Genomic DNA, 16,669 nt, shown 5'->3' on the forward strand with positions numbered 1-16,669 from the left:
AAGAGTGCATAACTAGACTCTGCAAAAAGTTCAGACCCCGCTTTGTAAGACTGGGCCTTTAGGAGATGTTGACTGTACCGTTTTCCTAACTTGTCTGTTCTTTAACCAGAGGCTTGGCTTTGGAGAATGCCTATTCCCAAGTTTTAGAGGGTATCAATCCCCTTCACGTTTTCCCCCCCCTAATTTCCGATCTGAGAAGAAAAATACAGGCGACAGGCGTCAGAACACCCTCGCTTACTCCCCGGAAACGTCCAAGACACAGGTCGAACTTGCTGCCACCCGGAAACGAGAAGCGCGAGGACCCCGGAAGTACCAGACGCGCGCTTCCGTCACGCACCGGCGCACACCGCCTCCCTGGCGCATGCGCAGACGCCTCGGCGCGCGCCCTTCCGGAGCAGACCTTCCCGGTGTCCCTCCCCTGCGGGACAGAGGGAGGAGTTACGGGGCTCACTGGAAGCCCCTCCTCTTCCGTGACGTCTGGAGACGCGACGCGTCGCCACGCAATGCAAATCGGGAAGAGGGGATGAGCTGCGCTGCCCTGCGTCCGAGAGCGGAGGCTCGTTCTCCCTCGGGTGGTGGGCGATGGGCGTCAGGCGAGAAGGCTGGCGTTAGCGGAGTGCGGGCGCTGCGGTGAGTGCGGCCTGGCTCCGGCCCCGGTTCCCCGGGAAGGCGTCCGCCCGCTGCTGGTCATCCGGGAGACGAGCCCTGTCCGCGGAGGGGTGGGACAACCCCAGACAACTGGCTGGTCCAGCAAGGGCCCGGACTCCTGGTCTCTCGCGTTGCCCTCCTACGGTTGCCCAGAGTTTGCTGTGGTTTGCCGGTCCCAGAGGGTGGCCTTGACCAGTTCCCCTTTCTCTTGAGACACTAGACCCGACTTTGATCTCCTTCCTTTGGCTTCTGTTTTCTGGTGTGCTACCCACATCCCCAGGCCTTATTATAACCATTTGTCATGGTTGCCCTAGTCACCTATGTTTTTAGTGAAGTACAAGAAGTGAATTAACCAAACTCCTCACACTTAAAAAAAAAAAAAAAAAACTTATTCAAACAAAGAGGATGTTTTCTCTCCCGAAAAATGTGCCTTCGATTGTAGACGTGTGGCACCGACAAGTTAACTTCAACTCGGATATACCGAGGGCATTGTCAGAACTCCACATTGCAGTGATGTTCACCTACTCGCCAAGCTGCAGACCCCGTGCCAGTGTTTTGGGTCTTGCTTTCAGTTTACTCTGTGACCTTGACCAAGTCAGCCACTCAAGAAGTATTTACTTGACTCATAGAGGTGTTGCAGAGTCCAAGGAGTTTAATATTTATTAAAAAGCTCCAGGCTTTCGAAACGATGCCTGCCTAACTGGTGGATGTAATTCTTATTTGTCAGTTTTGGGGGTGTTTGTTTTGATTTGTTGGTTTGTTTTTCCCCCAAGGCAGGATTTCTCTGTGTAACAGCCCTAGCTGTCCTGAACTCACTTTGTAGACCTTGAACTCATAGAGATCCACCTGCCTCTACCTCCAGAGTGTTGGCATTAAAGGCATGTACCACCACCACCCAGCATAATTATTGTTATTATTGTTTTTTAGATAGGAGCTTACTTTGTAAACCAGACTGGTCTCGAACTCACAGAGACCCTCCTGCCTCTGTCTCCCAAGTGCCCGGCTTAAAGGTGTGTGCCACCTCGCTCGGATCCCTGTGTTATTTTTTCAAGCTCTCTTCCGCTTAGATTTGTGAACAGATTTTGCTCCATTTCAACTCGTTCTATGTAAAACTCCCTGTGGAATGTGTCATGTTGGATTTAGGTGGTTTCTCTTTGTAGAGTGCTGTGCCAATGTGGTGATATTGCCTGTATTCATGCTTCTTTAATTACACTTAGTTATAACTAATAATCAGGATATATCTTAATTATGCCATAACTATAGATACTTAAAATGTGCATTCCTGTTCTTTTGACTGTGTATTAGGTGCATCTTTAAAATTGAATTGCAAGGATCTTGCAGTAGTAATATAAACCTGTCAGTAATGAATAATTGCTCGTAGACATATTTTTTTGAAATAACAGTGAATAAGGAAACCAACAAAAATATTTAAAGATTTTTTTTATTTAACTTGTTGATTTATTTACTTGAAGTTTATTAATCATGATCTTTTGTTGATACTATAAATGGGACAGAATCCAGATAACTTTGTAAATAAGACAGTTGTAAAATAAAGCCAACACATCAGATTTTATTCATAAAATGCTTATCCTAATTTTCTAAAGAGAAGAAGATTGATTTTGGCCCATAGTTTCAGAGGCTTCTGCCCAAGGTTGGTTGGCTCCATTGTTTTGTGTCAGTGGTGAAGCAGAGTCTTGGTGGTAAGAGTGTGTCATAGAAATTGTTCACCTCACGGCAGTCAAGAAGCAGATATACAACACACCAAACTGTAATATATATATATATATATATATATATATATATATATATATATATATATATTCTAAATACTTACCAAATATAATCTAAATATATGTAATTTCTCTTAGATTAAAAACTAGGGATATTTCCTTCCTTCTCTCTTTCTTTTTCCTTAGCATTCTAATATTCTTATTCAGGTTCCTTAGAATTCTTCTTTTCCTTGTTTAGCATTATACTTTCCTTCACTGAAGTGATGTCTGTTCTTTTTCTGAATCTTTCTTCCTTTAGAATGCCCAGATTGGAACCTTAAGTAAAATACCAGCTGTAGAAAAACAAGGGTTCAATTCCTTGGTGATTTATTTTCTTGATGTTAATTATTAGTATATAATGTCTATGGATTTTTATTGTGTGTATTTATTTATATATATTTTTGAAAGTGTCTTACTGTGTCTCCTAAGCTTAAGAGATCCTCCTTCCTTAGCCTCTCTAGGTAGCTGGAATTACAGATGCATGCCGCAAAGGCTGATGTCTGTGTATTAAGGAGTATTATATAGGTTTTAAAACACTACATAAAAACAAGGAAGATAGGATTATTGTAAAATGCCTTTCCCAGGCTCAGATTTTGGGTGCTTGGGCCCCAGACCCCAGCTTCAAACCCAGTTTTGAAGTGTATGGAGCCTTTAGGAGGTGGGCTGACTGGTGGAAGTTTGTTGCTGGGGGTAGCCTGTTGAAGGTTGTTCTGGCCCGTGGTTCCCCCAGAGCTCTCTGCTTCTAGTCTGCCAGATTAAAGGAGCCACCTCAGCACACTCCTGCTGCTGTAAACACTGTCATGACTTTCCCTGCTGTGATGGACTGAAATTCTTCCGAAATAGTGAACCAAATTAACACACACACACACACACACACACCTTTGAGTTATTTCAGGTATTTTGTCACATAATAAAAGTGATACAGTATCATTTTCAGTGACAATATGTTGTAATCTTCCCAACAATAGGGGTTTTATAGAAAGATTTATTTTTTATTTGTACGGGTGTTTTGCCTGCATGTATGTCTGCACTGTGTGTATGCCTGGTGCCCAGGGAGGCCAGAAGAGTTTTGGATTCCCTGGAACTTGAGTGACCTGTCATGTAGTTGCTGGGAACTGAACCTGGGTTCTCAGCAAAAGCAGCCAGTGCTCTTAACCAGTGAGCCACCTCTCCAGCCATGAAATTGGGATTTTTAAATTAACTTATTTCTGTTTAGACTCCATAGTTTAGATACTTACTGTATATTCAAAATGTTCCTGCTGAGCTGCTCACTTTCCTGAAAGTTGGCAGTTCTTATTTGGAAGCAGTTTCCTTACTAGAACACTGAGCAATGTCTAGAGCATTTTGTTTAGCAGGGCTAGAGAAAGAAAGATGAATGTTATTAGCAACTTGTGGGCAGGGCCTAGAGATGCTGCCAAATGTCTGTCCTACACTGTGTAGAGCAGCCTCCCACAACAAAGTTTAGTCTGGTCTAAAATGTGAGTATGCAAAGGTTGAAAAGTGCTTTTCATAATGATCAGTTTTTAAACTACAGTTTGTTTGGTTTTTGTTTTTTTCCCTACATTTTTGTTGTTGGTTTGCTTGTTGGGTTGTTTTTGAGACGTGATCTTTTTATGAGCCTGACGTAGCCTTGAACTCAACCACCCTCTAGCTTAAGCCTCCTAAGTAGGCATGCACCACAGTGCAATGTTCATTTTGAATGCTTTTTATTGTTATTTAGTTAATAACCTTAGTGTTCTTCCCATTTTACAGAAGGAAAATGAGGTAATGTAAACAAGTGAAAATACTCAGTTTTAATCATTGACTCACCGAAGCAGTGTGCCTAATTTGTTCTTCCCTGTGGTCGCTTCCTAATCATTCTTTCCCATAATATTATTCCTTTATTCCTGTCTCTTTCAAATCCATCTAGTATATACCAGTTTTGGCCATTCTGGGGTAATATTGACTTTGCTGATTGCTAAGTCAAATGTAAACACTTCTGGATGGCTTCACAGATCCTCCATTCTGTAACTATATTTCCTTAACTAGCGTACCGTTAACTTGCAGCTATTAAGTGTTGACTGAGGGTTATTAAGGTCGATATTAGGATACAACATATTATCAGTGGACTCTTGTTCCAGAGATTGTTGTTTAGGGATTCTATAGTTTGCCTTACTATTTTTCATTGTTTTCCCATGGTAATTTCTCACTTTATGTCTCTATAGTGCTTCTCTTCTGAATGTTTCCTTTCTCACCTCAGCTCTCATCATTTCAACCAAATTGTTATTTGGGCCAAAAACTGTACTGAATGAGCAGTATAAATAACAAGCATTGTAGGACTCAGACTAAGAAATAAACTCTAAGAACTGGAACCATCAGGGAAACTTAAGTTGGCCCCTGAAAGAGGAAGGGGCCCAACATTGAAAAAGACACTGTGGGCTGGCCAAAGCTTTTTCTCTTTCTAGCTGAACTGGATTTTCCTTTCCTTGAGTCTTGCTAATGACCAGTCTTTTCTATATAGTGGAACAATTGATATTAGACACATTATTAGACATATTGATGTTAGACTAGATCCCTGTTCTCTATGTCCTGTAGAACAGTGCTGTTCAGAGTCTGAATCATTGAAGGTTCCACCTTATCTTCAGTTGTGAGACATGGCTGCATTATGTGGCCCTGCCTAGTCTTCTGTTTTCCTTAGGATGTAAAAGCTTGCCTTAGAGTGGAAGTCTGATTACTATAAAAGTCAGTATGATTAATTGGTTTACATTCTTCACAAGCTTATTTTGTTACAGGCTAGAGAGAAGTAGTTCCCAACCGGTACTGGTTTTGAACTGCATTTGGGGAAGTACTTCTGTCATGTGAGCCATCAAGTTCTTGTTTTGTTTTGAGACATTGCCTTGCTCTCTAGCTTAGGCTGGCTTGAATTCTCAGTTTTCCTGTCTCAGCTTCAGAGATGCTGGGATTTCAGGTAAGCACCACATCGGCTACTTTGTTTACAATCCTTTTTTTTTTTTTTTAATTATGGCATAATTTTACTGGGTTGTATGTTCACTGCCAGCCTTGGCTTCATAGCAAGAATCTGTCTCAAGTGAGGAGGGGGTAACATATAAGTGTATGTATATTCTCATTTGTCCACAAGGCCATTGCTGAGGACTTTAGTGACCTCATCCCATGCTGTGTCTGACCATTTGTCAAGTCTTGTCATTGTCTTTGCCATGTTGCTTGTGTATACTTCTAGTCCATTTCTGTTGCCCCAGTTCTAACGTCATCCTTCTCTCTTGGGTCTTAAAGCCCATCTTTGTGCTCTTGTTTGTTGGGACTACACAACTTCCTTCAGAACCCTGCTGTGACTCTGTCATTACCTTTAGAAAACAAGGTAAATACTTATGTGCCTTTCATGGCCTTTTGTGATCAGTGTGAGACTGTTTTTGTGACTTCACTGGCCCGTGGTTCCTTGTACGTTCTCTCTGGCAGCTCATTCCTAGAGGTGTGCTGATAGCTTTCCTTTCCTCCTTAAAGTTTTTTATTTGTAACTCCATCTACTATTTTTTCCCACTATTTACAGTTTTGTTTCATATTTAGTCTTTTAAGCCTTGTGTGGAAATATCCTATTTTAATCCTTCAGCTTCTAAAAGCATGACATTTATACAGTAGGATATCTATGAGTGTTTAAATTTAACTTTAAAATGGCCAGTGACTTACTGTTTTAAATTATCTATAATCTGATATGATTTGCACATTCTTTTAAAGATCCAAGTTTTAGGGGCTGAAGAGACAGGTCAGTAATTAAGAGTACTGGCTGCTTTTCCAGATGACCCAGGTTTGATTCTCAGCACCCACATGGCAGGTCACAGTATCTGTAACTCCACTTCCAAGGGATCTGACACCTTCTGTTTTTGAACTAAAGTGTTTATCGTTAGGGAGCAGTTACTAGGTCTTATGTCGCCTTTAACACTTATCTTTCAGTACAGAGCCTGCATTTGCAAGGTAAATCTGCCTGTGATTTACGTCGATACTAGAATAGTGATGCTGTCTGGGAGAGTGAGGAAATCCAAGAGATTCCTGTCATATCCTTTATGTAATGGATGTTCTTAGTTGGTTTGATGGTGAATTGTTAATGAATTGACACCTCAGTAGAAGGACACATCCAATGTTAGTTGACCTATTTAGAAGTGATGACATGGCCAGAGACTTCTCATTATTATATCTTTATACGCAGGCTTCAAAATAGGAGGTAAAATGTACAAAGTGTTTAAATGCAAGATCATTGTTTCTATTGCATACATCTCAAGTTACCGATTACTGTTTAGTTCAACATGTCTTTATGGATGCATGGACAAGTATAGATAGAGAAAACTGAAAATGGTAAAAAGGTGATTTTTTAGAGAAATGGTTTGGTGACTAGGAATGTAGTACTAACACAGAATTGGAAGGGGTAAGCCTAAAGAATTAGTGTTGAATACAGGAATGACTAGAGTCAAAGAAAAATTGGAATGCTTGGAGTTTCATGTAAGTGAACTAAGGCCATTCTCTTAAGTTATAACTTAACCCTATAATTTTTTTTTTCTTTAGCCAGGCAGTGGTAGGGCACACCTTTAATCCTTTAATCCCAGCACTCGGGAGGCAGAGGCAGGCAGACCTCTGAGTTCAAGGCCAGCCTAATCCACAAAGTTCCAGGATAGCCAAGGTTACACAAAGAAGTCCCGTCTTGAAGAAAAAGAAAAAAAGAAAATTTAAATTTTATGTGTATGGCTATTTTGCCTGCTTGGATAGCCATACACCACTTGGGTGTTGGAAACCCTGGAATTGGAGTTACAGATGGTTGTGAGCCACCATGTGGGTGCTGGAATTGAATGCTGGTCTTCTAGAAGAGCGGTCCTAGCTTCCGAGCCGGCTCTCTAGCTGCTGCCCTGCCCCCATTCATGTATTGAATTGATAGAATCATTTAGAGAGCAGAGAGAAGTGATGGAAAAAATTAAAGTTGCTTTTAATTCAAATTGTAGTTAGTTGTGCATGACAGAAGACCACATAGAAAGTTATTTGGGTCACCAATGTTTTCATGTGACACTTGGGATCTTACCGAGACCCTCTGCCTGGGTGCTTCGATCTGCTCCGTCTCTAGGTATCTGCGAATAGTCAGGCACACAATTTAATTGTACATACCCTGCCATTGTTCATGCTTTCATTCAATTTTTTTTTCTTCTGGTCAGAATTTGACAGAGCATACCAGGAATCAAAGAATGTCACACAACATCAAAAACTCTTTCAGAGGAAACCCAAGTGTAGGAGTATTTTTTAGCAGAAATGTGTTATTTTTTATTCTCAGCTCCATATAAACCTGGCTCTACCTACAACTTTTCTTTCTTTCTTTTTTTTGAGACAGGGTTTCTCTGTGTTGTTTTGGTGCCTGTCCTGGATCTCATTCTGTAGGCCAGGCTGGCCTCAACTCACAGAGATCCGCCTGGCTCTGCCTCCTGAGAGCTGGGATTAAAGGCGCGTGTGTGTGTGTGTGTGTGTGTGTGTGTGTGTGTGTGTGTGTGTGTGTTTATGCATGCCAGGCAGTCACTTGGCCACTGAACTACATCCCTCATCAAGGAGTTTCATTTTTTAACACTTTTTTTTTTTTTTTTTTGCTAATGAGGATAATTAGTGGAATTGTTGGTTTTGTTTTAGGAAAGAAGTACTTTTCATGAACCAGACCATCCATTGTTGAAGTACGAAATCAAGCATCAGTCATCATGCCTGCTGTAGCTTCAGTTCCTAAAGAACTCTACCTCAGTTCTTCACTAAAAGACCTCAATAAGAAGACAGAAGTTAAACCTGAGAAAACCAGCACCAAGAAGTGTGTGCTCTTTGCTAGTTTGATTAAATCATTCCTTTTACTTCATTTCTTTATTATTTGGATTTAATGTATAACCAACTTAGAGCTGATTGGAAACATAATGTGATCACAAGAGTAAAATAGCCCCAGAGATGTTCTTAACTTTGTCTTAGCAGAGTAAATGTCTGATTGCTCAAATGTAAATTACCTGCTTCCTGGCCAGTATGGATACTAGATGATAAGTTTAAAGTATATGAGAGTTCTGTTAAAGCCATTTTACCACAAACCATTTTCTTCTCATAAAATAGTCTAACTTTTAATTAAAGATTACCTTTACTCTTGTGTAGGACACGTGTAAGTTAAGATGCTGGTATAGTCTTTCTCTGATTAAAAGAGGGGCTGTAACTGCTTTTTTGTCTAGTTGTCCTGGCTGGTTTTGTGGCAGCTTGAGACAAGCTAAGGTCATCTGAAGAGGACGGGCCCTAAGTGGGGGAAAAAAAAGCCTACACAAGATTAGGCTGTAGGAAGGCATGCCTGTAGGCCATTTTCTTAATTACTAATTTATGGGAGAGGCCCAGTGTACTGAAGGTAGGACACCCCTGAGCTGGTGTCCTGGGTTCTATAAGAAAGCAGGCTGAGCGAGCCAAGTCTGTGAGCAGCACCCCTCCATGTCCCTGCACCAGCCCCTCCTCCAGGTTCTCCACGGGTTTGAGTTCCTGCCTTGGCTTCCCTCCATGGACTCTGACTAGGAATGTGTAAGCCAGACAAACTCTTTCCTTCTTGAATTGTTTGGTCATGGTGTTTCATCACAATAACAAAATTCCTAAGATAGAAACATTAGTATTCTGTAAGTTTGTGTCAATTTGATACAATCTTTAACTTGATTTATTTTATGTGATTTTATTTCTCTGGGTATACTTGCCATCTAAGGCACAGGTAGAAAATGTGCCTTTCCAAGAGAGTGTCCAAACTTTCATGGTCAAGTGATCAACTGATTCTGGTACTTGCTGAAAATATAAATTTGGTAAAAATAGGTTGTCCTTAAAATTGTTAACCCTAGTAGTTAAGGAACAGAGAACAGTAAGAGAACTTTTTGTTCAAATTTATTTTGTCCAGCAAAAGTGATTTAGAGATTAATAAGCAATTATATTATTATTTAGATGGAAATAAAGTTTTAGAAAGAAAGGTAGGGGGCTGGAGAGATGGCTCAATGGTTAAGAGCACTGACTGCTCTTCCAGAGGACCTGGGTTCAATTCCCAGCAATGGCAGCTGACAACTGTCTGTAACTCCAAAATCTGACACCTTCACATAGACATACATGCAGGCAAAAGCACTAATGCAAATAAAATAAAAAAATTATAAAAAAAAGAAAGAAAGGTAGGTGTAGCTACCACATTCCCCAGACTTAGGAAAAGTAGATCTTAGAGATCACGGGGTAGCAATAGGTATTCTCTGATTGGGAATAAATAGGACACATGATCCCAAATGAACAAAGCTAAAAAGATCTGTGTAGGCACAGGGGCATTTTATTTATTTGTGTCCTTCACATCATGCCTCCTAATCCCACCCATCTCCTGCCCCACCCTAAAATAAGACAAAGTAAAAATTAAGAGAAAAAGAGGGGGAGAAAAGGAAGAAGGGGAAAATCTATGGAAGCTGCAGTGTGACATAGTGAGTCACACAGTAAACCCCTTTATTCATATATCTTTACATGCAGGCATTTATCGAAAAGAATCATTCGTCTAGTTCAAGGCCCCTGGTCTCTGGGCACAGAAGCATTTTAATGAGTCATTTTATCAAGGAAATAAATGAAAAATGGGAGGAAAACAAAACATCAGTGCTGACAGTTGAGTGGTGAAAACGTAATTAAAAGTAAAGAGAAAATCCGAGAGTACACCATTATTTCCTAATATTACCAGTAACAGAATAGCTTTTAAAAAATACCTTTTAGAAGGGACATGGAGAAAGATTGTCTTACTTTTTGAGCTAAATTGGTAAATGTAATAAGGAAAGTAGTTTTGTTTAACTCTTTTTACAATCCACCTTTAAACTTTTTCAACTACTAAGGGCAGGAACGTCATAAAGGTTAGACCTAAGTTGGTCATTCCTGTCTAGCTGTCTATGGTTTATCTCTTAAGACTAGCCTCATTCCAGAGCGAAGGTATACATTGTAATTGTATGAAGTAATACAACCTAAATCGTGAAATTGATCTTATTGTGGTCATCTGCAGAGTTTGTATATGATGTGTATTTCCCCCCAGTAGCAAGTATTTTACCTTTTCTTTCAATTTTAAAGTTATGTACACAGTGCTCAGAAGATCTTCAAGGCAGCAGAAGAGTGCAGACTAGATCGTGATGAGGAAAGGGCCTATGTGCTTTATATGAAATATGTGGCCGTTTATAATCTTATCAAAAAAAGACCTGACTTCAAGCAACAGCAGGTACCTTTTTTTGTATTTTTGTTTGTTATTTTTGCATTATAGAACTACTGATATCCTCTAAAAGTTTTAACTAACTATGAAATCCACTTTTGTTCCCCCTCACCTCTCTCCTGGTGCTGGCAATCAAACTCTGGGCCTGGCAATGCTAAGCAGCAGCTCTATCTCCAACATAACAGTGGATTTAGATCACATGATACCTTGACAATTTTAAACCCCCGTGTGGCTGGGAAAAGCAAAGCAAAAACATAGTTTCATTATTTGCAAGTATGTGCATGCATACATTTGGCTTGAATCAATATGTGTACATAGCAGTATATAAGCTGATTGTCTGCTTTTTATTGTAATAAATTATTGCTAGATCAAATGGAAGGATTGAGTTTAATTCATGCACTGAATAAGAAAAATAGTAACTGAGTGCAGTGGCTCAGGCCTGTGGTCTCATGTGAGCCCAAGAGTTCCAGGCCAGCTTGGACAACATAGTGAGATCCTATATCAGTAAATAAAACGGGGACTGGAGACATGGCTCAGCGATTAAGAGTGTGTTGTACAAGCCGGGCGGTGGTGGCGCACGTCTTTAATCCCAGCACTCGGGAGGCAGAGACAGGCGGATCTCTGTGAGTTCGAGGCCAAAAAAAAAAAAGAGTGCGTTGTACAGAAGACTGGTTTGGTTCCGCATTTCAGATGACTTCCAAATGCTGCTAACTTGAGCTCTGGGATATCCAGTGCCCTGTTCTGTCCTCTTGGGCACCTGCACATATATAGCATACACTCATATAACACACACATAAATGAAAATAAAAATAAGTAAGAATATGTTTTCAGTAGTGCTTTCAGGTCAAATGTTTAATTATTTATTTTATACCAGTCTTTTTATTTGACTGACACTGGGGCCGTATTAGATATGGCTTTAGAATTAAGAGCAAGACTTCAGTGTCTCCTTATGTTCGTGCTTTCTTTTCTTTTTTAGTTCTTTATCTGTTTAGCAGGTACTAGTCTTTCACTTGGCTGAAGTCATGAGTAGAAAGGGAGGGCAGTCATGGTACAGACAGAGAAACTGACAACTAGGATTTGTGTGCAGAGAAGAGATGGTTGCATTTCAGTTGTCCTAGAAACAGGCAAAATAATAGATAGGTGGTGTTACAGGGGAGGGAGAATGTTGTAGTAGTGCTCCCACCATAGAAACGACCTTGTTATCACATAGAAATAGCAAAGTCCTGCCTAGAGAATTCTCACCCACAGAGGAACGTCCTCTGCCTGAGACAGGGTCTCGTAGCCATGCTGGCCTAGAGCTTACAATCCCCTGCCTCATCTCCAAGGCACTGCAATTTCAATGGTGCACCATCATGTCCAACCATTTCAAAATTAATACTTTATTTTAGAGGTTACAGTGGCACACTCTGTTAGCACTTGATACTTTATAGTATTTTACTTTGTTCTGTAGTGGAGAAGTTGACTTACAAAAGGAACAAATTTTATTTGAAGTCCTTTCTTTCTCCCCAGAGTACTGTGACTGATAACATTTCTTTTCTTAGTAAAGAGGGAGGCCTTTAATGGTTAAGCTAATGATAGTAGGACATGTCCTCGATCAGCAAAGTTATGCTAATGTTACTGGCTTTTAGAGCAGTGTCCCCTTGCACTTAGGGACTCATCTGTCTGTCCATAAATGGCCAAATTAGTCCTGCCATGGTAGAAAACATCTTTTAATATTTATAGGCTTACTTATCTGCAGATTAAGAAGCCAGAAGCATGTCTGAATTCAAACACTCTTAAAATTGTTCATGTGAAATTGCCTTTAAAGTGGGCTGGCTGGTGAGATGGCTTGCTGAAAAGCCCCAGGACCTGATTCAATTCCTTGGACCCACAGGGTGGAAGAGAATTGATTCCCACAAGTTGTTCTGCCTTCCACTTCTGTCTGCAGTGATGTGTAAAACCCCTGCTCCCACCCTCCCATCTGCTTCCTAAAGTAAATGCTTGGAAAGCTGGAGGATTGCTTAGCTTTGGGGGCCACTGTCTGATGTTTGTCTGTTTTTGAACTGATTTTGTGTATGTTTGATTTTTGTTTTACTCTTAAAACTTAGTAGTGCTTTTCCCTCTGGCAAGGTTGCAATTACCTTTTTTGACTGTCTGCTCCTCCTCTTTGAATAGGTTTGAAGTAATTTTGATTGACAAGAGCTCTTTCTGTTTCCAGTGTCACTGAGTTTGTGAAGGTCAGGTTAGGAAGCTACTGTGAAGGGTCGACTAACCCAGGCTGTTAGTTGGGATATTACAGTTGCTTGGTTCCTTGTTTGCTTGCTCGTCTTCCCTGTCTTAGAACTGTTTTTGTTCTAGTTCACTGACTCTAACCTTCCTAGTGTACTTCAAGTATGTGAAGTACCTAGATATTTTATAGTTACAATTACTTAAATTGGGTAGGGACAGAATATGTAACTGAACCTTCAGAATTACGTGTTTTCCTTCTTATTTTATATTGCAAAGTGTTTAAGTTGTAAATAAAAGTTGTTAATGTAGTAGAGAGGGCACAGTGATATAACTGAAATGTGCTTAATTCTGGACATTGCTTTCAGGGTCATCTGAGAAGGAAGAGGAGTAAATACTGGCATAGTAAATTCTCAAGAAACTAGAGTTGTTTTAAAAATCTTCAGTTACATTTAAAAATTATCAGCGTTGCTGATAAACCTCTAACAATTATTGGTCAGCACCACACTACCCTCCCCCTCCCCGCTTTTTTTATTATTTTTTTTTAATTTTTCATATATATATATATATATTATTTTACAATAACATTCAGTTCTACATATCAGCCATGGGTTCCCCTATTCTCCCCCCTCTCACCCCCTCCCCTTACCCCCAGCCTACCCTCCATTCCCACCTCCTCCAGGACAAGTCCTCCCCCGAGGACTGCAATCAACCTGGTAGACTCAGTCCAGGGAGGTCCAGTCCCTTCCTCCCAGACTGAGCCAAGTGTCCCTGCATAAGTTCCAGGTTTCAAACAGCCAACTCATGCAATGAGCACAGGACTTGGTCCCACTGCCTAGTTGCCTCCCAAACTGATCAAGCCAATCAACTGTCTCACCTATTCAGAGGGCCTGATCCAGCTGGGGGCCCCTCAGCCTTTGGTTCATAGTTCATGTGTTTCCATTCATTTGGCTATTTTTTTCAATTGAGTAAAACTGAAATTTATTATATGCCACAGTCGTCCTAGGGACCTCCATGCTATATATATAGCCTCTATGGTTCTATGGGTTGTGGTCTGATTGTTCTTTATTTTTTATCTAGAATCCACCTATTAGTGAGTACATACCATAACTGTCTTTCTGGGTTTGGGTTACCTCACTCAGGATGATTTTTTCTAGTTCCATCCATTTGCCTGCAAATTTCATGCTTTCATTGTTTTTCTCTGCTGAGTAGTACTCCATTGTGTATATGTACCACATTTTTTTCATCCATTCTTCTGTTGATGGGCATCTAGGTTGTTTCCAGGTTCTGGCTATTACAAATAGTGCTGCTATGAACATAGCTGAGCATGTATATTTATGGTATAAATCAGCATTCCTTGGGTATATGCCCAAGAGTGGGATAGCTGGGTCTTGAGGTAGTTCGATTCCTAATTTTCTGAGAAACCGCCATACTGATTTCCACAGTGGTTGTACCCTCCCCCTCCCCCCTTTTTTTTGACAGGGTCTCACTATATAGCCCAAACTCAGATTGACTGGCTTCTGCCTCGGGAGTGCTGGGGTTAAAGGTGTGCACTGTCAGGTCTCCACTGGCTAACCTTTTGATGTAGGAAATCTGAGAGGAATAGGAAAGTTGTACTGATGAACCTGTGAAGAGTCTTTAGTTGATAGAAATCAGGTGTTAGCTCCCCATACTGCCACTTGTCATGTTATCAACAATATCTATGCTGATAACTGTGCCTCTTGGGAACCCCACTAATAGTAGAGGACTGTTGCCTCATAGTTTGTGATAGACATGCCTAAACACAGCATTTTTTAAAAAGCATTTAAGTAAGATAAAGCAGGCTGTCAGACTAGCTTTCTAATTGAGTTCATGAAATTAAAACTAATGAGACCATTTTTGTTTTTACTTTGTGTTTTACTTTTGTAAGAACTTTGCAGTGATGATTGCATTATACTTTTAAAAAAACATTGTACTTGTAGTTCAGTTGGTGCAATTTTGAATAAACTACACTTTTATTGGTATTACTTGGTAAAGGGCTTTTCTGACATAGTTAGGCATTAGAAAGTAAACAATCGAAGTATGATTTCTTTTGTTTTAAATAGATGCATAGATATGTGATAACTGTTACAATGGATTTTCTTTGCCATTGCCACTCTTGACCTCTTCTCATTGCTGAAGATGAGTCCTTTTATCTTTATAGTCCTTCTTACTACCTTATACACACACACACACACACACACACACACACACACACACACACACACACGCCACGTTTTTATTATTGTAATAGGTTCTGTTTACAAGGTCACCGTGGCAGTAGTGAATTAGATCCAAAAAACCTTGGTTGGATAATTTCACTGACCACAGTGAGTAACCTTTTGAAGTAGTTATTTATAAAAACAAACAAACTTCATTATGCTTGTTAGTAACTTCCACATCAAACCTTTATTTTTTTGAGTTAGATTATACTATTATTTTCTATTACTTGATTTTAGAAATTAATAATTCCCTCAAGTATAAAACTTGTTTTAGGTGTCAAGTAACCTGATTCTAGTTGCATGTAACTATTACAAATACAGATAGAAGCAAAAATATCTTTGTTTAATACAAGGAAACATGGCCTCTCAGAGAGGAACACCCCCATACTCTTATCTATTTGGAGTTGAGGATGAGGACCCTAAATTCTAAGTCAGCCTAGAATACATACTGAGCCCCTGTTCTGGCAAATAATAAATAAATAAATTCCACTCTTTGCATCTTTGCAGAATCTGCTTTACTCCTTTGAGACTGGAGAAAAGGAACTTAGTGTGTTGCAGATCAGTAAGAAGAAAGCCTGCTTTGTCCTCACAAACTCCTCAGCATTTATTTATAAGCAATAAGAATAGTGTTTACACTTAATGGCTTCTTATAAATAACTTAAATGTATTACATAGTGGGTTTTTTGCATACTGATGATATACAGGGATACTTTTGAGACAGTTGGTCAATAATTGTACATTTAAATAGGTTAGAAGTTTAAAACAAATACTTCCGTTTTCATGTAAACTTCCTTTTCTATGGCACCATGATTTTAGTGTTTTATATAATAACAGTGCTGTAGCCATGCCCCGTACTAACAGTGTGGGATGGTTTTCATATACTTTTAGGATTACTATCATTCAATACTTGGACCTGCAAACATCAAAAAAGCTGTTGAAGAAGCTGAAAGACTCTCCGAGAGCCTTAAACTGAGGTACAGATATTACTATAAATTCTGTGAAAGAATGCATATTAGAAGATAATACTATTTAGGTTTGTTCATTTATATCTAACCATACCTATAATACCCAATTTCCTAGAAATATATGAACTGAAAATCATTTGCTGTATTGTCCATATTGATGTGCTACTATTAATATTCTTCATGAAAATTTTAGGTTATTAAGATAGCACTGATGTTTTACATTAGAAATCATGTCCATTTTTTCATATGTTATGGTATTTGTAAATTTTTTGACAATAAAAGGGGAATTTTAATTCTTCATATACTACATGATGTACTAGAAACTGTTATTAGATATAATCATATAGAAATGAAGTATTTACTCTTAGTTTTAATCTCCCCATAGTTGCAAATGTTACATATGCTTGAAAACAATATAATTCCAGTATTTACCATGACTGCCTTACCAGTTTATGAAATGATTACAAATTAAGACTGTAGGGCTAAGAGCACTGACTGCTCTTCTAGAGGACCCAGGTTCAATTCTTAGCACCCACATGGCAGCTCACAACTGTCTGTAACTCCAGTTTCAGGGGATCTCACACCCTCACACCAATGCAAATAAAATAT

The 16,669-nt window shown here is 39.6% G+C and overlaps 1 protein-coding gene across 1 annotated transcript in view; it reads left to right on the forward strand.

Moving 5' to 3' along the window:
* Window positions 1-468: 468 nt before the first annotated feature.
* Usp8 (ubiquitin specific peptidase 8) overlaps window positions 469-16,669 on the forward strand; it is a 53,489-nt gene continuing 37,288 nt past the window's right edge. Inside the window, exons 1-4 of the mRNA XM_028892682.2 lie at window positions 469-630; window positions 8,070-8,238; window positions 10,515-10,659; window positions 15,984-16,069. Of these exons, the coding sequence (XP_028748515.1) occupies window positions 8,135-8,238; window positions 10,515-10,659; window positions 15,984-16,069 (335 nt within the window). The 5' untranslated portion in view covers window positions 469-630; window positions 8,070-8,134. The remainder of the gene's footprint in view (window positions 631-8,069; window positions 8,239-10,514; window positions 10,660-15,983; window positions 16,070-16,669) is intronic.

This window comes from Peromyscus leucopus, chromosome 4, assembly GCF_004664715.2.
Source record: "Peromyscus leucopus breed LL Stock chromosome 4, UCI_PerLeu_2.1, whole genome shotgun sequence".
NCBI classification, from domain to species: Eukaryota; Metazoa; Chordata; class Mammalia; order Rodentia; family Cricetidae; genus Peromyscus; species Peromyscus leucopus.